This window comes from Tupaia chinensis, unplaced genomic scaffold (assembly GCF_000334495.1).
Source record: "Tupaia chinensis unplaced genomic scaffold, TupChi_1.0 Scaffold000023_1, whole genome shotgun sequence".
NCBI classification, from domain to species: domain Eukaryota; kingdom Metazoa; phylum Chordata; class Mammalia; order Scandentia; family Tupaiidae; genus Tupaia; species Tupaia belangeri.
In genome coordinates this window covers 159140-178433 of record NW_006159453.1, presented here as the reverse complement: position 1 = coordinate 178433, position 19294 = coordinate 159140, and the positions used below count along the sequence as shown (strand labels likewise).

General features: G+C 52.0%; 1 protein-coding gene across 1 annotated transcript in view; it reads right to left on the bottom strand.

The window, feature by feature from the left end:
- BCAR3 (BCAR3 adaptor protein, NSP family member) overlaps nucleotides 1-19294 on the bottom strand; it is a gene marked incomplete in the record, with an annotated part of 133281 nt that overhangs the window by 2953 nt on the left and 111034 nt on the right. Inside the window, 6 exon segments of the mRNA XM_027770415.1 lie at nucleotides 2812-3024; nucleotides 3284-3395; nucleotides 6277-6448; nucleotides 11927-12042; nucleotides 17207-17859; nucleotides 19207-19294. Of these exon segments, the coding sequence (XP_027626216.1) occupies nucleotides 2812-3024; nucleotides 3284-3395; nucleotides 6277-6448; nucleotides 11927-12042; nucleotides 17207-17859; nucleotides 19207-19294 (1354 nt within the window).

Below are 19294 nucleotides of genomic sequence, written 5' to 3'. Positions count from 1 at the left end.
TCAGTTAGCCTATCTGCTGGTTCCCACTTGCTGTCTCTTTCTGGAGAGCACACGCACCCTATAGCAAAAATCTCTCCAAAAAAAAAAAGAAAGAAAAAGTTAATGGAAAATATGTATTCTGAAAAAAACTACACAAGGATTTCAAAAAATTTTTGCACCAACATAAACTTGTACTTTAATTCCATTTATCCAAGAACTTTTTGAAGACCTCACATGTGTTTGGCAAGGTATAAGAAGACATTCTAATATTTGTTGCATTGAGTGCTTTTGTATGAGCCCCGTGCTGCCATCCCTGGAGAACGTTTGAGGAACTAAATGTAGCAGGTGTGTGGTGTCTACACCTACAGCAAACACGGTGTGAACTGTTCAGCCCCACTCTGGTTCTGGAACAGCATTTTAGGATGAAAGGAACAGGCCTCTCCTGTCTCACACAGTTCTTAAACTGTGGACCCTTGAAGAAGCTTAAGAATTACACAGTGAGGAAGGGAAAACAGCTGTCCCGGATGACCACCTTAGGAAAGCCCTCATGCCAGCACTCGCCTCCAAGCCTTGAGTCCTCTGGTCTTCCTCCATGCAGACACCAGGGTCATTTTAAAAAACAAATCTGACCAGAGGAAATCCCCCATGTTCAACCTCTTCACTGGCTCTCCCTCAGTCGTAGTCCTACACAGAAGGCCCTTTCCAACCGATGCTCCTCCCTCCCGCCATTGCCTGGGTCACACTTGACACCATCTAAACGCAAGCTCACCCTGCCACTCTCCCCAAGTTCTCTCGGTGCCTTTGCTTGTGTTGCACCCTCTGACTGACGGGAGTTTCCATCCCTTTCCATCTCTCTTTTCTGGCTACTTTTGTCCTTTGACAGCCAGCAGTGGCATTTTCTCTGCTGGGAAGCCGTTCCCAGGTGCGTCCTCTTTTCCTGCATCTCTGACCAAATCAGTTACTTTCCTAGGCGCTCCCATGGGACACTCCGCACGGCCCTCCAGGTGCTGAAATAGCCGTTTAAATGCCTCCACGCGCCTGAGGACGTCCATTTAGCCTGGTGCTGTGCACGGGTATGTCTGTGCCAAATGCTGATGGAGCTCATCGAGGAGGCTGCTTTCTATTACCATAGCACTTGTGAGAGAGGCCAGTTCACATGACACTGCCCAGCACTTTCCTGAACTCTCCGAGGCTAAGTAAGAACAGGGGAGCTCTTTCCAGCGTGACTGGGAAGGAAGAGGAAGGCAGGCGTCCTCGCCCTCTCCTCCCTTCGTCCCTCGCCTTTCCCAGTGTCATTACTAGAGGAACTGATGGGCAAGCTGGTCAGTTCTGTTTATTCCAAACTACTGATCAGCACATAAGATAGGACTTTCCCAGTGTCATTACTAGAGGAACTGATGGGCAAGCTGACCAGTTCTGTTTATTCCAAACTACTGATCAACACATAAGATAGGAAACGGGATACTTGGGCCATTATGAAATTAAGAGGAAATGATCAGTCATACAGGAAATAGAATTCCCGTGCTTTAATCTTTGCTAATTGAGGGGTCATTACTAGAGGAACTGATGGGCAAGCTGACCAGTTCTGTTTATTCCAAACTACTGATCAACACATAAGATAGGAAACGGGATACTTGGGCCATTATGAAATTAAGAGGAAATGATCAGTCATACAGGAAATAGAATTCCCGTGCTTTAATCTTTGCTAATTGAGGGTGTCCAGATCCCCCCCCACTTCACTTCAGAGAGCCCCTTACGGAACCCACACAGTTCTTAAACTGTGGACCCTTGAAGAAGCTTAAGAATTACACAGTGAGGAAGGGAAAACAGCTGTCCCGGATGACCACCTTAGGAAAGCCCTCATGCCAGCACTCGCCTCCAAGCCTTGAGTCCTCTGGTCTTCCTCCATGCAGACACCAGGGTCATTTTAAAAAACAAATCTGACCAGAGGAAATCCCCCATGTTCAACCTCTTCACTGGCTCTCCCTCAGTCGTAGTCCTACACAGAAGGCCCTTTCCAACCGATGCTCCTCCCTCCCGCCATTGCCTGGGTCACACTTGACACCATCTAAACGCAAGCTCACCCTGCCACTCTCCCCAAGTTCTCTCGGTGCCTTTGCTTGTGTTGCACCCTCTGACTGACGGGAGTTTCCATCCCTTTCCATCTCTCTTTTCTGGCTACTTTTGTCCTTTGACAGCCAGCAGTGGCATTTTCTCTGCTGGGAAGCCGTTCCCAGGTGCGTCCTCTTTTCCTGCATCTCTGACCAAATCAGTTACTTTCCTAGGCGCTCCCATGGGACACTCCGCACGGCCCTCCAGGTGCTGAAATAGCCGTTTAAATGCCTCCACGCGCCTGAGGACGTCCATTTAGCCTGGTGCTGTGCACGGGTATGTCTGTGCCAAATGCTGATGGAGCTCATCGAGGAGGCTGCTTTCTATTACCATAGCACTTGTGAGAGAGGCCAGTTCACATGACACTGCCCAGCACTTTCCTGAACTCTCCGAGGCTAAGTAAGAACAGGGGAGCTCTTTCCAGCGTGACTGGGAAGGAAGAGGAAGGCAGGCGTCCTCGCCCTCTCCTCCCTTCGTCCCTCGCCTTTCCCAGTGTCATTACTAGAGGAACTGATGGGCAAGCTGGTCAGTTCTGTTTATTCCAAACTACTGATCAGCACATAAGATAGGAGAAACGGGATACTTGGGCCATTATGAAATTAAGAGGAAATGATCAGTCATACAGGAAATAGAATTCCCGTGCTTTAATCTTTGCTAATTGAGGGTGTCCAGATCCCCCCCCACTTCACTTCAGAGAGCCCCTTACGGACCCGCTCTTACCTGCCAGGACCCTCTCGGCGTTCAGCCGGTAGCTGTCCGCAGCCTCAGCCATGCGCCGGGCTGTGGCCAGATGGTTCAGCATAATTTCACAGCTCTGGTCATTTTTTTCCCACATGTCGGTTCCTTCGAAAGTGACCGCCTGGCGCTCCAGTAAGGTCACGAGGGGCATCAGCAGTGGGACTGATACGTTGCTTGAGGGCCCACAAGTAGTCTCTGAAGAACAGGATAGAGTTTTCCATAGCAGAGGTAAGCACAGAGTGAGGTCACGTGACTGCTGGCCTGTGTCCTGTGCTAACGGCAGAGTCATCCGAGCAGCGCCTGGAGGGGCCTGGAGGAGCGGCCAGCAGACCCGCAAGTAACCAGGGTTCCCAGGGCCTCACAGGGGCCATGCCCTGTTAACCACTTTGAAGAACAGCTGCCGCCTAACGTCCTCCCTGACGTCCTCCCTGACCCCTACGGGGCCCCTGCTCACCTCTGCCTTCGTGCAGGACTTTGCTGAAGGGCTTCAGCTGCTTCTCATAGAGGATGGCCGTTTGGGTGTGCTGGTGCCGCAGGGCAGTCCATGTTTTCTCTAATCTTGTGATCTGGAAAACAGAAAGGTGCTGTTGTTTTAGAAAAGGCTCTCTATGTATTTAAATAGAATCGGGGAGAAAGAGAAAACACTCCCCAATAGGGTGTAGTCATCGCTGCAACCCCTTCTCTGTTTCCCTGTCCTGTTGAGATTTGGGGCATGCATGGGTGTGTGTGCGCAAGTGCTCAGATATTTTCCAGGCACCCGAGCCAGGACTTGAACCACAGCCAGCCGTGTGGGATCTGGTTCCCCTTGACCACTGGGCTATGGGGTGGGCCCAGAAAAAGCTCTTTCAAAAAAATTACATTTGTGCTTAAGCTGGAGTGCTTTAATTGCATGGTGAAAACATCAAAGCAGTTGAAAGGAGGGCGGAAAAAAAGTCACTCCCCACCCTGCTCCGTTCGGCATGGCTGCAATGGCTCATCCTAGACACGACTCCTATCTTTACCTGTTCGTGTGCGCATGCGTGTCTGTATACACACTCCTTTCCAAAATAAGTGTCTATTACACTATATTTTTCTGTTCCTTGCTTGGAAATTATGTAGATACATATACAGCAGCACAGAACAATTTTATTTGGTTAAACTTCTGCCTAGTGCTCCACTGCATGGGTAAATCACAGTTTAATCTTCCTAGAGAAGAGTTTTAAACATTTTTGCTACTACAGAATTACCTCAGAGATTCTGCAAATATGGAAATGTGAACTATATCTGGAGGATACATTTTCAGAAGTTGAACTGCTTGGCCCAAGAGGACATATATGTTAAACGTCGCAGGCGTGGCTGTCTGTCCCACAGAGGCTGCTTCAGTGCGAGGACGTCAGAATGTGATGGGAAGCATTGTATGTTTCTTGTACATAATGCCTGAGTCACATAGACGGTCGGCCAGACCGTAAGATGCCACTACCCATTCCTTTTAGTTTTCTTTGGGATTTAGTCGAGAGCAGCATATACCACTGAGTCGGAGTGTCCCTCACTCACACCATAAAGCCAGCAAGCCTAAGAGTTCTCCGTTTTCTACCTGAAAGGGGGAAGGTACTAGTGACTGGGAATGAGCCAGGGCACTGCTGGGAGGGAAGGGAATATCCAGGGAAAACCCAAGGGGACAGGCGCCAACTCTGTGTCAGGCATCCGAAGAGTTTCACTTCATCTTCACGGTGCTCACGAGGCAGGCACTTTAGCCTCACTTTACAGACCAGAAAATAGAAGGGACTGGGTACCTTGCCCAAGGTCTCCCAGCTGGTGAGTGACAGGGCCGAGACCCATTTCCTTGGCCTCTAGGGGCTTCCTGCATTTCAAGAGGGAGGTGAGGAAGGTTAGCAGTTTGGCTTTGCCTGGAAGAGGTGGTGGGGCCCCACCATGCTGCCCCTCTCCTCCTAGACACCACCTTTCTAAAAAGTCCCTGGTCTGGGCAGGGCTCTGTCCTGATGTGTGCTCTCTGATACCAGAAGCTGAGAGGAGAAGGTGGCACACGTGGCTGTCACACAGGCGCAGGTCTGGATGCCCTGTCTCTCCTTTGGCTTTTCCTTGGGTCACCAAGTCCCTGACCCGTCAGTGCTTTAGCTCGCTCTCGGCCCTGAATACCCTGGGTGGCTGTGTCCCTTCCCTGCCAGGTGCTCCAGAAGGGCGAGGTCTGCTGGGCAGGAGGGAGCCATTAGAGTGGTCGGGAGTTAGTCCCAGCTGCTGAGTTTGATATCGTGGACAGCAACGGTGTGACCCCACAGAGTGGCCCCTTTACTGCTTTCAGAGGGTGTGGGGGCCGGCTCAGAGTTCAAAATTACAGGCAGTTTTGGATGGAAGGAAATAAAGAAGATGCAAATGAAAAACACCTGAATGAAACATTCTCACCCCTATTATTATAGTAGAAATCAGTATTGTGAAAATATGGCGGAATTTGTGAGTGACTTATTTCAAAAACTGATTCTACAAAATTCCAGTGCACCTGGAGAATTCTGAAAGCTCTTTTATAACTGGAATTGGCTCCACCTCCAAAAAGAAATTCCTGGTGAAGGCACTAAGTTGTTCAGCCTCTTATTTTTAAGGTCACCTTGCTTTACTGCAAGGAGGTGGTGCTCCTTCCCCACTCTGACGTGCAGGGCAGGAGATGGCGGCTGTTTCCCTTAGTGGCAGGATGGGCTTTCAGTGAGCACCTGGCAGGATTCCAGGGACAGTCTGTGGCTGTGAAGCGGCCAAGCGGAACGGCCAGCGGTGTGGCTTCACAGTTGCAGATTTGGCTTGTAGGACTATAATCTTATACTTGAAGTCCTCCAAGCACCGAGGACTTAGAGAAAGAGAAATAGGCAAGTTCTGATTCTGAGCAATAGGCAGCCGGATGACTTTGTGAGGCCGGTTCAATTTCAAATACAGTGTTCATGTTTGACACTCATCGTAAAAAGCCCTGCCACACCAGGGAAATGCAGACGCTGATTAGGGTGGATGGCAGGTGGGCCAGGGATCTGAGTTTTTAAACAGAAGCGTCTGTTTTAGGTGACCCGAGGACCACACTTGGAGGTCAGCCGCACTCGAGTCCCCTGATATAAACTCCTTCATCGTCTCGGTGTCCTGGCAGCCCACACAGCTTGGGGCCCAGGTGGAAGCTGTCGCCTGCTTGCGTGACCCGTCCTTCAGGATCACCCACTGTGCGTGAGGATGACACTTGTGTATATTAAAGGTACGGCAGTCACTGCTGGCATGATCCACTCTTCCTTAAAAGAGCCAGGACACTGAGTGCGCTGCTCCAGGGCGCCTCCTAACCGGAGCATTCTCATTAAGATTCCATGTACCTTTAGAGACTGACGAATACCGAGCGTGAGCCGCTACGCATGGGTGTGCGGGCCTTGCAGTAGATCACTAAGTACTCCCAGGCCGGGGCTGCACCAAGTGAGCAGAACTTACCTGCGGCATTTCCAGGGCTTTCATCACGGCTGAGAAGGAGTAGAGGTCCCCCATGGACTCCTTCAGTTCCACGGCCACCTGGATGATCTTGTTGAGGGTGGCTGCTCGGTCCTCCAAAGTGCCCGTGCAGCCCAGGAGGTCCACCGCAATGCCGATGGCCATCGTGTTGTGTCTGAGAGGCGAAGAGCAGTGGTCAGGTCAAGAGCCAGACTGGGAGGAAGCTGGAACAGGGCTGCTTTTGCACCTTGTGCGGCTGCTGCTCTGAAACACGCTCGCAATGAGATGGTCTGGACACCGACCCCGACAGACAAACCGGCCCGAGCAGGCTGACTGCGGCAGAGAGGCAAGGCCGCAGAGCGCTGAGTGATTCCTCAGGGACTCTCGGGAACACAACCACCGAGCCCCCGGACTAAGAAAGGGAAGGGACAGGAAACGAGAGGACGTGCTTGCCCTAGGAAGACGACCTGGGTGTCGGAACAAAGGAAGGAAAGAAGAGCTGAGGACGGTGTCGTGCAGCCCAGCCACGAGCCAGGAAGTCAGTGGGATGCAGACATCGACTGAAGAGCTGCCGGGCAGGAGTTCAGCTGCCTCTAAGGTCACACCCTAATAAAGTAGAAATTTTATCTCCCCCAACGATCCTCCCTTTTCTCATCCTGAACTACACGGGCCAACCCCCCAGACCCAGGACAGGAAGCGGGGTGACCTCTTCTCTACACAACAATGGGCTGAAGGATGGGGTCAGTTGGCAGGAAGCACCGACCGTGACCCCTTTCAGGACCCGCGTTCTCTGCCTGGGCCAGGGCTGCCATGCTGAGATTTCTTCCCGGCCGTGGTACAGGTGCTGGAGGTAAAGGCCCAGTTCACAGCACGGTGACTAAGACACGGCATGCTCTGACGTCCTAGGGCCACAGGTCCCTAAGAGGTCACAGCTCAGGCTGTCACTCCCGGGCCGTGCTCTGTGCTGAGGGGTGTTGGTCTCCCTCATTCAGCAGCAGGCCACAGTGATGTGCCGGTGCGGGCCGTCATGGGTCTCTCCAGCGTTGCAACGTGCCCATGAGCGTGGCTGTCTCCTGTGTGTGCACGCCAGTGTGTGCGTGACCTGTGTGTGCATGGTGCTCACCGACAGCGGGACCTTTGGCTGTCACCCCACTGCTCCACTCCTGTCTCATCTGTAGAGTGGGAACAGGCTTGTGAGGCATGGAGACTGGCTGTCCCGAGAGCTAATTCCAGGGCCTGGCACTGCACTAATCAGTAACCGTGTTCCTGCAGCCATCTCTGTCTCTCCCTTTTATCTGGGCTCATCCTGCCTGTTCTTCTCATTCCCTTTATGTCCATTTCGTCCTCTTGTCTTCGTCAATGAATGGATCTAAACACAGATCTAAAGCATATTTTTAAAGCATTTTGTTATCCATTGGAAATATTACTAACACTGAGCAGAACACTTTACGTTTCTTTTTAACTAATAATCAACTAACTTCTCATTCTATGTGCAATTTATTCAGTAGCCCCCCCTCCCCTTATTTTAATTGCCCTTATTTTATTTTTCTTTGAAAGATTTTTACTACAGGGCACTGATTCCCAGAGAGACAGGGAGACAGTGAGAGGGAAACAGAAATCACCTCCCAGGAAGATGGCCATGCCACATCCCCTTCTCTTGGGATTTTGGGCACGTATTCACATACGTCCGGAATGAGTCTCAAGTCATTGAGTCTGGGACTCGAACCACGGTCAGCCATGTGGGAGTAAAGGCCCAGTTCACAGCACGGTGACTAAGACACGGCATGCTCTGACGTCCTAGGGCCACAGGTCCCTAAGAGGTCACAGCTCAGGCTGTCACTCCCGGGCCGTGCTCTGTGCTGAGGGGTGTTGGTCTCCCTCATTCAGCAGCAGGCCACAGTGATGTGCCAGTGCGGGCCGTCATGGGTCTCTCCAGCGTTGCAACGTGCCCATGAGCGTGGCTGTCTCCTGTGTGTGCACGCCAGTGTGTGCGTGACCTGTGTGTGCATGGTGCTCACCGACAGCGGGACCTTTGGCTGTCACCCCACTGCTCCACTCCTGTCTCATCTGTAGAGTGGGAACAGGCTTGTGAGGCATGGAGACTGGCTGTCCCGAGAGCTAATTCCAGGGCCTGGCACTGCACTAATCAGTAACCGTGTTCCTGCAGCCATCTCTGTCTCTCCCTTTTATCTGGGCTCATCCTGCCTGTTCTTCTCATTCCCTTTATGTCCATTTCGTCCTCTTGTCTTCGTCAATGAATGGATCTAAACACAGATCTAAAGCATATTTTTAAAGCATTTTGTTATCCATTGGAAATATTACTAACACTGAGCAGAACACTTTACGTTTCTTTTTAACTAATAATCAACTAACTTCTCATTCTATGTGCAATTTATTCAGTAGCCCCCCCTCCCCTTATTTTAATTGCCCTTATTTTATTTTTCTTTGAAAGATTTTTACTACAGGGCACTGATTCCCAGAGAGACAGGGAGACAGTGAGAGGGAAACAGAAATCACCTCCCAGGAAGATGGCCATGCCACATCCCCTTCTCTTGGGATTTTGGGCACGTATTCACATACGTCCGGAATGAGTCTCAAGTCATTGAGTCTGGGACTCGAACCACGGTCAGCCATGTGGGAGTCCAGCGCCTTAATCACTACGCCACCTGCTAGCCCCTCAATGGCCCTTATTAAAAGACAGGTTCTACTTCTTTATATCAAGGGTTAACTGGGAATTATATCCATTAATTCAAACATTTGCCTAAAACCTCCTGGTACACTGCTCTGGGGCACAGAGCTCAGGGTGGCAAGTCCGTGGCGCGAGCTCCAGGCTGGCAGCGGGAAGCACTCAAGCTACATGAAGGGCACTTCCAGCTAGCATGCCTGGTGTGGGTGAGGTGGTCAGCTAGGAATGAAGGGGAGGGCCCAACAGCGGCACGTGGTGAGCAGCACCCTGCACCGCGGCACCCACATGGGAAGGTCCCCAGGGCGGGTCCTGAGATCACGGTGACCCTGAGGCGAGAGATGGGCTATGGCATGAAGACCCTGTTAGGGGTGCTCACCTGTCTCTCTCGGAAGAAATAAATACATAAACTTAGAAAAAAAAATTAAAAAAAAGGAGTGGTTTTGTATTTGATTCTCCAGTGCAAGAAGGTGACCTGATCCAACAGGTTAGAAAGCACATTGTAAATAGAACCATCCCCAGGCTCTAGTGGGCAGATCCCACAAGTCAGTCCTGGACAGGAAATAGGCTGAGGAGACCCCAGCCAAGCAGCGATCGGGAGGCCAAGCAACGTGCGGACTAGAGTGAAAGCTGGAAAACAGCCGAGGGAAGCCCCAGCCCTGCTGGCCGGGGCGAGGGCTCAGGACGCGTGGCCCAGCACACCTAATGCCACTGATGAAATAAGGCCCACACAGCAGGGAGATGCATCTCTCACAAAGCAGGGAAGTGCGGGGTTCAGCCCACCTCTGAGACGACACCGGGCCCTGACCACCTGGGGGAAGCGAATGGTACAGAACAGCCAGGTCCCTGGGGCATGAGGAGAAAAGGGATACCTGGAGAGAGAGGCTGGAATCTAGAAAGGTCTCATCAGGAAGAGGAGTAAGCTCTAATGTCATAAGTCAGAGCTCTCGGTCCCCAGGGGCCTCAACAGTTGCACCTGGACGGAGTCAGCACAGCGACTTCTTACCTCCTTCCTCCCACAAGGCTTCGGTTCGGCACTGTGAAGGCCAAACTGTAGGAAGCCATGTTTCCTGCTCTAGGTCCCAACAGACCAGACCAAAATGGAGTCACTCCTGCTAAACTGTCACCCATCAAACTGAAACTTTAAGGAAGATGATAGATTCCCCCAAATAGACCATCTTTTTTCCTGAAAAGAGGAGTTCCAGTCTATTTAAACAGATGAGTTTCTGTGAAATAAAAGGAAATAAAACTTGGGCGTATCTTGTAGCTTTTTTATGACTATGCATCAGAAATAGCTCAAGATGTTGCCTAACTCAGGGGACTTTTGGTTTTATGAACACCCTGAGTGCCCAGATGCATTCCTCCCATACCTTCCGGACTCCTGTCTCCACACTCAGTTTAGATTAAGATTAAGCAAAGTGACTCCAGGCGAGCATGAGTCAAACTGCTCCCCTTATCTCTGGACTTAGCCAATCCCTACAGTACGAGACTGCCCCCTCCCACTTGCGACCTTGTTGCCTTTGAAATGATCCTGAAATGTGTACCACACGGGCGGGCGCACAGTCCTTGGGGAAGCTCAGATTCTGTGGTATCTGGGCTATTCTGTGGTATCCTAACTCTGGCCTAAATACAACTTTCTGCTTTGCCTCAGCCTTCTTTTATCTGCAGGATGACAGCATTCTGGGTGTTTTCTGTGGGCTGGGGTTATGAGGACAATGCGACAGTGGCATGGGAGTCACTTTACCTGCTTTATAGCCCAGGACTCTCGAAAGCAGCTGCATGGGTAGCCATCCCCCCACAGTAACGTGAAGTGTGATGCGTGCTTTCGAGGGCCGAACCCTAGGACTGCACTGTCCCCTAGCCACACGTGACTGTTTACACTTAACTAGGAAGCAGGACATACAGACGTTTATTCCTCAGCTGCGTTAGCGACATTCCAGGTGCCCGACAGCTAGGGGCTGCCGGAACGGCTGCTGACATGAGACATTCCTGCCGTCACAGAATGTTGTGCCAGACAGCACCGTGACCTGGAGCAGCATGGAAAGCCATGGGCACTCATGGCTGCAAGAGCAGAAAAAAGGAGAACCTTGCCCAAATAAACTTTTTATTTTGTGTTTAAAAGGCCAGCTGAAAATCTAGTGCTTTTCTTTTTTTCTTAAAAAAAATTATTGTTTACTTAAATAATTAAGTTTACTTAAAATTAAAAATTGATTAATTTGCCCAGAGAGAGACAGAGAGAAAGTGAGGAAGCAAGCCACCAGGTCTGGGGCTTGAACTACAGTCCACCATGTGGGAGTCCAGCACCCTCATCATCACAACACCTGCCAGCCCCAAGCACTTCTTTTCTTCAAAACATGCTGCACTGTCCATGTCTTATTTATAAACATCCCTTGTTCATGTGGGTGTGTTGTAATGGCCACCCAGGGGGCTATCCTGAGAAGGGGGCGGCGCCCTCATCCCCTGACCTCTGACCCCCATTTGTCCATCCCTCAAATAAATCGGTTCTTCCCAACCTTTCCCACAAGCTCCCACTAACTCCTTGAGTGACTTGAAACCTGAAAGAGGCTAAGGCGCAGGGCATGTCAGCGAGGCGGGCTGAAGGCCACAGGGGACCGGAGCTCTCCGTGCCAGGGCTGCCTGCAGCTCCCCACTCCAGTTCCAGACTGGCAGGGTGACTTCTCACATAGGCCAGTCAAGCCACCAACCTAAGACAGGCCTGTTCTCCCTACCCACCCGCTCCAGGAGGAGAGACATAAGCCCTTCTTTGTTCCTGACTTGGGCTGCACTATCTCTTGGTGCATCTCCAAGAATTCTCTGGCTCAGGCTTCTTGGAAGAGTCACCTGGGCCATGTGCCCTGGAGCAGGCGACTGTGGGGCAAGGGTGGCTGCTCTCTCTCAGCTCTGAGACCCGCTGCTCCGATGCCTACAGGGAGCTGAAAGGGTCGGAAGGCCGAGGACAGCACTGCTCACCTTTCAATGATGTCCAGGCGCAGCTGGTGTCCATGAGGCAAGGTAATGAGCTCCAGCCCCGAGCTCACTCCCATGTTCCTCCTCATCTCCTCGGAGACTGCGAGTATCCTAGCAACCTGTCAAGAACCCAGAAGAAATGCACTGGATTAGGAATGTGCACCCGGCCTGAACACGAGTCTAGCACGTAAAAATACACTGAACTGGGGCAGTGTGCGAACACCTTACTGGTGGCATTTCCTCGTGAGCAGCAACATCTATCCAGTTCTTACATAACAGTTGGGGCATTTTAGTACACATATTAGAATATATAAGAGGAAGAATAGGAAGACTTGGAGGAAACCCCTAAACCGGTCTGCAGAATCTGCAGATTTGCTCATTGTTTCTGCCCAGCTAGAGAGGTTTCGTTCTTTGAGCTTTTGTCTGACACAGGCTGGATCCGGCTTTGGTGTTCTGCTGCCAACACCGGAGCTGTGTGTGTGCAGAGCCATGGTCCCCTGCAGTGGAGAAGCAGGATCTCGTCCTAGCTCCCTCTGCTGCAGGCCTGGCCAGTCACGTTCTCACTTCACAGCCATGGCTGACTGCTATTACCCCTAATTATGCCTCTCCTGGGCTCAGTAAAGGCACCACACGTCTGGAAGCCATTACAGTCATGGACAGTGATTTAAAACACACCCACTTCTTCTGAGAGGGTTTCCTTAAAGAAAATCCTTGTTTGTCCCAGCCAGCTCTCAATTCTAGTACACAATCATGGTTTAGCGGAACGAGGTATGAGATGACCATTTATCGTTATTACGTGTTACGCTGAATATTAACAACTGAGTCACTGTCTCTAAAATGGGGCTCGTGGCGCTTCACAGCACACACACGTACTAACAGTGCAACTGGCAGACCTATCGGGGCTAACCAAGCCTGGACACATGGCAGACCCGGGATAATTCCTCTCCTCCATCTGGTAGACCCAACCATAATTATCCTAGGCATATGTGCAGCACAGACATCTTCACGATGAGCCACAAAAAACATCTGGTCGTCTAGCTGACATTATTAACCCTGACCCGTAACTTCTGTGGTTGAGCCAAGGAACCACTGTCAGCCCCAGGGGAAGGAGCTGGTGAAATCAGCTCTCTAGGATAGACCCCAGAAAAGGACGCAGGATTCAATTCTGCTGGCCTGGCACAGCAGAATTCACACTGTGCTCTTGCTCAGGCTCTATGGGCCTCAGTTCCCCCTTTGGGAACACAAATGCTAAGTTCACCTTTCTCAAGGACTTTGCAAAGGATCCACATGCCCTTAAAGCCCCCAACATGCTGAAAGTATACGTTGTGATTCGTTGGCCGTGGGGAAGGGCTGGATCTCAGGAAGGAAATTTACACCTTGACCTTGGCGAGGCAGCCCAGAAGCACACCCAGTGGTGGGCAGCTGTGTGCCTCCTCACTTGTTTAGTCAGCTGCCCTGTCAGAGGTTCTAAACCCCAGCCCTGTGTGGGGCATCCTCCAATCCATGCATACGCTGTGTAACAAGACTGAAAGGCTCCTCATTGGGCCAGCCAGTGGTGTGGTGGTTAAGGTCATTGGATCCCACATGGCCAACTGCTCAGTTCAAGTCCCAGACCCAGTGGCTAAAAAATATACCAGGTGCCAATGTGTGTGTGCCCCAAATCTTGAAAGATGTAATGGAGGTAAAGGGATTGTGGTGTGATCCTTCACCATAAAGGATGCTTTCTCGCTTTCCCTCTTTCTTTGTCTTTCTGGCAAGCAAATTAAAAAAAAAAAAAAGAAAAAAAGAAAAAGAGAAAAAAAAAAAGGCTCATCATTGATGGAGCTTGTCCTGGAAATACCAGCAGGCATGTGGCAGTCCTTGCTCTGCAAGTGAAAAGCCTCCAGTCTGGTTTTCTTCAGCATAAATATGCCACACCTGCTTGCGCTTGGGGTAGGCTATAGGACAAAGGATCTTGAGCTCCACTGCAGGGCCTAGGGTAGGTCCCTGGGAAATGACAACTGCCACGTGGTTCGCAGATGTAGCGTCAGACATAGAGAGCTGTACTCTGAGCTGGGCCCAGCAGGGCAGGCCCTCTGCTCTCCAAGTCCCAGCTCCTGAACTCTGCTGGCTCTGCCCATTCTGTCCTTGTCACTACCTTGGAGCTGCTCCGGGGCCCGGGGAAGCCCTGCTGGTCCTGGCCCTCCTCCCAGCTGCCATGGGACCTTCTAAAATGCAAGCAGAGTGCCTGGCTCCGTGCTGCACGGGGGTATCGGTCCCTCACTCGACTGTGAAGGCAGGAAACTAGCCGGGGCCCCAAAAGTAGAGACTTAGAAAAGACACTGAAGGAAGGACCCCGACCCTCTATAAAGACACAGCATAAACCACTGTAAACCAGCTCTTCTCTCCGGGCTTTTGACATGCGAGTCTCTGCGTGTGTGTTACATGCTGTGTGCCGCATGCTTTTTGTGTTCTTCATCTGGCCAAGTCTTCAGCCCTCCACACTCATCTCAGGATCCCCACCTGGATCTCTCCTCACCGCCCCTGTTCGAGTCCTGCCCAGACGCCTCACCGCTCCTGTGTCTTCCCCACACGACATTTCCCACCTGGGTTGTGCTAGCTACCTGTATCGCTGTCCCTCCCAGGCCTGGGCCCTCTGGAAAGCAGGCTCCTCCGGGGCAGAGAGCATGAGCTGGCCTGGCATGCTGCAGGCGTGGTCAAGGCTGGAAGCGTAACCCTAATAAACAGCGCTCACTCAGGCAGACAAGGAACCCGTGGCTTTAGGCATGTTGGGTCACCCGGTGCTCACTGATCTGGGTAGTCTGTCTTACGGATGGGGAGAAAAGAGGCTGCACAGGCTAGGGCAAGACCTGGGGAGTTCACCTCAGAGGTCACGGCTCTTAGCTCCTGGCCTCATTTCCGGAGGCAGCAAAGACAGGGACGGGAGAATGGCTGTACCCCGACATGGGATGAGCGGGGAGAAGCAGTGCCTGTCTGCTGTGGGAGGCTCTGGGCTGCGCAGCGGCCTGAGGGCTCCCACCCCACCACTGTCCCAGCGGCCTTTCTGGGTGTCTTTCTCCTGGCTCTGCATAGGTGGGAACTGGTGTGGGGCCCAGAGGCTTCCCAGAGCCCGCTCTCAGCCATGGCTGGGCTGCCGCTGCATTTGGGGTCAAGATCAACAGATCTTGTTTAGTTTCCTCGTAGCTGCTTATGCCGCTTCTTAGTGGTTCCAGGAAGAGAATAAGGAAATGGTGGTGGGCCACGGCGAAGGCGGCAAGGAAGACTAAACACAGTCCTGCCCTCGCCACCGGCCCCGCTCTGGTCTCTGTTTCTCCGCCTGGGGACTCCATCCAGCTTCTCTTCCAGTGGTGCCCGAGGCAGACCGGGGAGGCCCCTCCAGGACAAAATGCACCAGAGTGAGGAAGAGGGTGACTGCTGGGTCCTTAGTAGAGAGGAGAGTCAGGCTCTGGTTTTATGGGGTCCAGGCGATGGGAAGGTTCCAGGCCCCCGCCAAGAGCAAAGGCTTTTCCTGCACTACCCTCAGCCCTGTCCAGGACGCAGGCACCAGGATTCACGCCCCGGGGAAGTGGCTGCTCTCGGGGAGCTCCGTCCACAGGGAGCCCAGGCAGGTTCACGTCAGGCTAGATGCAGTCCTCCTCACTGGCACGGCCGACTTCCACTCTCAGACCTCAGACCGAGGGCCCAGTGGGACCCATTTCCTGGGACATCAGTCCTCAGTCTTCCGACCTCCCAAACAGGTTTAGCTTGTTTTGAAGGGAGGTCAAGATTTCACGCAGCAAATTATCAAACAGCACAGGTCAAGGTCATGTAGCCCATCGCCGGAACAGGCATGCAAGGGGAAGTGGGACCGCACTCCCAGACCAACTCCCAGCCTGGGCAATGAGGTGCTCTGGCCACCAAGGCCACCCTCAAGCCCTGTTTTCAGGAAGGGACTTATTTATGCCCAGGTCAGCCAGCAGCTGTCTAGCCCTCAGGCCTGACTGGGGTAACTCCCTGGATTTCCTGCCATGACTGCTGACTTGAGAGGGAAAACCCAGTTCCTAAACAAGCCCTGACCTTTGCAGCGAATTGACTCACTGGGCATCCAATGAAAACAGGCCTTCCATGAAAAGGGACTTTAAACCTGCCGAGGCCATCTGTGGCTCCGATGCCCAGAGATTCATCTCTCTATACTGAGGGTGTGGGCTTGGCCTACACAGTCTGAGACACCTGTTGTCTCAAAATGTCTCTCTGAATGATGAGGTTGCCTTGGGGCCTCTATAAACGAAAGCCACCTGCATAGAAAAGAAATGCTTGCTATCTTGCTATCAAAAAACGATGATGAGAGGCCAGCAGGCGGTGCGGTAGTTAAGGCGCTAGACTCCTACATGGTCAACTGTGGTTCAAATCCTGGACCTGGTGGCTTGCTTTCTCACTTTCTCTCTCTCTGGTGAGTGCATGTGCCCTTTGGAAAGTTAAAGTGATAATAATAATAAACAGATAAAATAAAATAAATAATTAAAAAATGATGATGATGTAACCGTATCTGTTTAGTCACACAGAGAGACGATTCAGGGCAGCTATTCCCTGGAAGACTCAGGGTTCGGGATAGGAGGTACAGACCAGGGCCACTTCTGTGCTACACCAACACTATGCACGTCACGCGTTACACCCACCTGTCTGCACGGCAGGTCACAGCGCGACATTCCTACATACACCAAACACCGAGAAACTGAATTAGGTGTAATTTTATCTTCTGTATTCTGTATTTTATCATTTTCCTAAATCCAACAAGTATTGTAAAAATAAAAAAATCAAGGTGACTCTAAAAATGTGTATTTTTACTATAAAGCACGTGTGTAACAAAATAAACATGTAATGGGTATAAATATAACTTATAATGAAATAAAAATAGCCAAGTCTTTGCTACTCGAGAGCCTGCATGTTCATCTGCAATATCCTCTCCCCCGGCCTTGGTTTATCAGTTCCGATGGAGCTGAGGCCCGGGGATTAGGAAGAGGCAGCAGGTGGGTGGAGGACATTCTGCAGCTCTTAACCCAGCGGGTGGGTGGGGAGGGGGTGGCTGCCACACTGCTGCCAGGCCTCCATCCAAGGCTGATTTTACAAGCTTCCTGTCTGGGCACACACAGGTTGTCCTGACTTGTGGCTCCCACCCCTTAAATAAATGTCCACGCCCATGTTACCTTCAGACTTTTGCTGTGACCAGAGCACTTCAAGGGCAAGGTGGAGTGGGCCGACTCGCCTGCCGTCTAACCCTCTGGGAGCGCCCGGCTGGGTGCCTACCTTGCAGTCCATGCTGAGCATGTGCTGGGCGATTGCCTTGGGGTCGCTGCTGGTGAACAGTTCTTTGGCACGTTTCAACATCGCCGTTTCCAGGGGCTTGTTCTCTGGCGGAAGGAGCTTGGACTCGAAGTCATTGGGCCGGAAGGAGGACTCAGTCTCCATGAGGGGCTTCACAAATGCGCCCTGGTCCTCCGGCCCCTTGTCCATCTGTGCTGTCGGCGGTTCCCAAGGTGCCGCCTCGTCATCGCCATCAAGGATCGAATAGTTGATTCCAGAGTTCCGGGGACCTGGCACCCCATTCTGCCGGGCTGTCAGCCGCTCTGTGGAGCTTCCCTGGGCACACAGGGGCAGCCTGGCCCCCCTGTTACAGCCTGGGGCAAAGGCGGGGTTCAGTTCACAGTAGTTGGCCTCCGAGTTGAGCCAGGTGGATGGAGACGGGGGAGTCTTGAGGAAGGGCACCTTGCAGGGCTTGGGGGGTGGCTTGGGGCACAGCTGGCTGTCTGAGCCCCTCAGAGCCTCCCCTGCCCTAGTGTCCAAGGAGACCCTCCGAACCATCGCTGGGCTCAGTGTGGGTTCGCTGCCTGTCCTGAACACGGGTGAGTTTGGGCAGGGGTTCGTGTCCACACCCGGGGCCTGGGGGGGCAGTTTACAGCCTGTGGAGGATAAAAGAAGGTCAGAGAATGCACAACTGTGTGGCGAACAGAGAAAACAAAGCCAGGATGACCGCTTTCCAGCCCTCTCCCTGTGCCCTTGGGTTTCCATACTCATTCTTCCAAGAACCCCATGTGACTGCCTTACGCCCAATCCAGAATAGTCTAGAATGCTGCAGGGGCTCAGTGGCCACACCCCACATTTCTAGGGAGCATTCTCAATCCCAGAGACTGCAGACAGCTAGGCCTAAACATCACTTCAGGGTCACATGAGGTTCGTCTGGTTGGAGCAGAAGAGACATTAAGCCTGGAGGGCAGTGGACAATGTAATCTTGCCCTAAGGACCAGAAATCTCCTGCCACATTGCACAAAAGACCTGGAGTTACTCTCAAAGCCAGGTGACGCGCAGATAGCTGGAAAAGGAAAGCTAGCAGGACAGAGAAAGGGGAAAAACACACGGAGATAACCCACAAAGAAGTAGTTTACAAAGGGATGATAGGAAAACCCTTTGTGATCCTAAGGAAGATCAGTGATTATATAAAAAAAATAGAAAACAAACCCTGGTCCTTCTAATGTAATTGTTTACCAGGTGTCCCCACATGCCATACCTATTATTCTCTATCTGGGAAAGGAGAATGGAAAGGAAGGAAGGGGGTCTTTCTGGACAGCTCTTCTGCCAAGAACCCCAGGGTTGACCCACTCACCCTTTGTCCAGGGAGGGACTCATCTGTCATGAAGACCACCAGTTACTGAATGGGCCTGGGACCAAGAAGCCTTAGGTTCAGACCCAGTGCTCTGCGAGGCTGGAAGCCATAGGCTGACTGTGGGTTTAGATCCCCATGCCGGCTCGAAAGTGCAATGGGCATGTGTGCAGGTGCCCGGAATCCTGAGGAGCTGGAGGGCTGGGGAAAGGAGACTGCGGCATGACAAGACCCTGCTGAGGGCACTTCTTTCTCTCATGCAACGTGTACACGCTGTCCTTTAAAAAAGAAGTAGAAGACTAAAATTGAAAAAGCAAGAAAATCTGGGTTCAAACGCTGGCTCAGCTGCTTCCAGCTGGGTGACTCTGGACAAGTTATGAGTATTGAACCTTTCTGTGACTGGTTTCCTCGGTGAGATGGGGGTAATTAGGCCCACCTTGAAGGCTTGCGATGAGGCTCACAGCGAGCACATACACAGTGTCCAGCTCAGCGTTTCTCAGCCAGAGACAGTGCTTCAAACTGCTTCCCCTCGGGCTTAGGCACCGAGCTTTATGTCCCTTTCAGATTAGGTGACTAAACGGAGCAAGGTGATAACGCAAAGGAAATCAAGGTCCCACCCGCCCCACCACCTGAAATTCCCAGGACATACCAATGGGTAGGTAGCCTTCAGACTGGTGGGCTTTGAGCGAGAAGGCCCGTCTGTCCTGCATGTGATCCAGGCAGGCTGGCTGGCTACC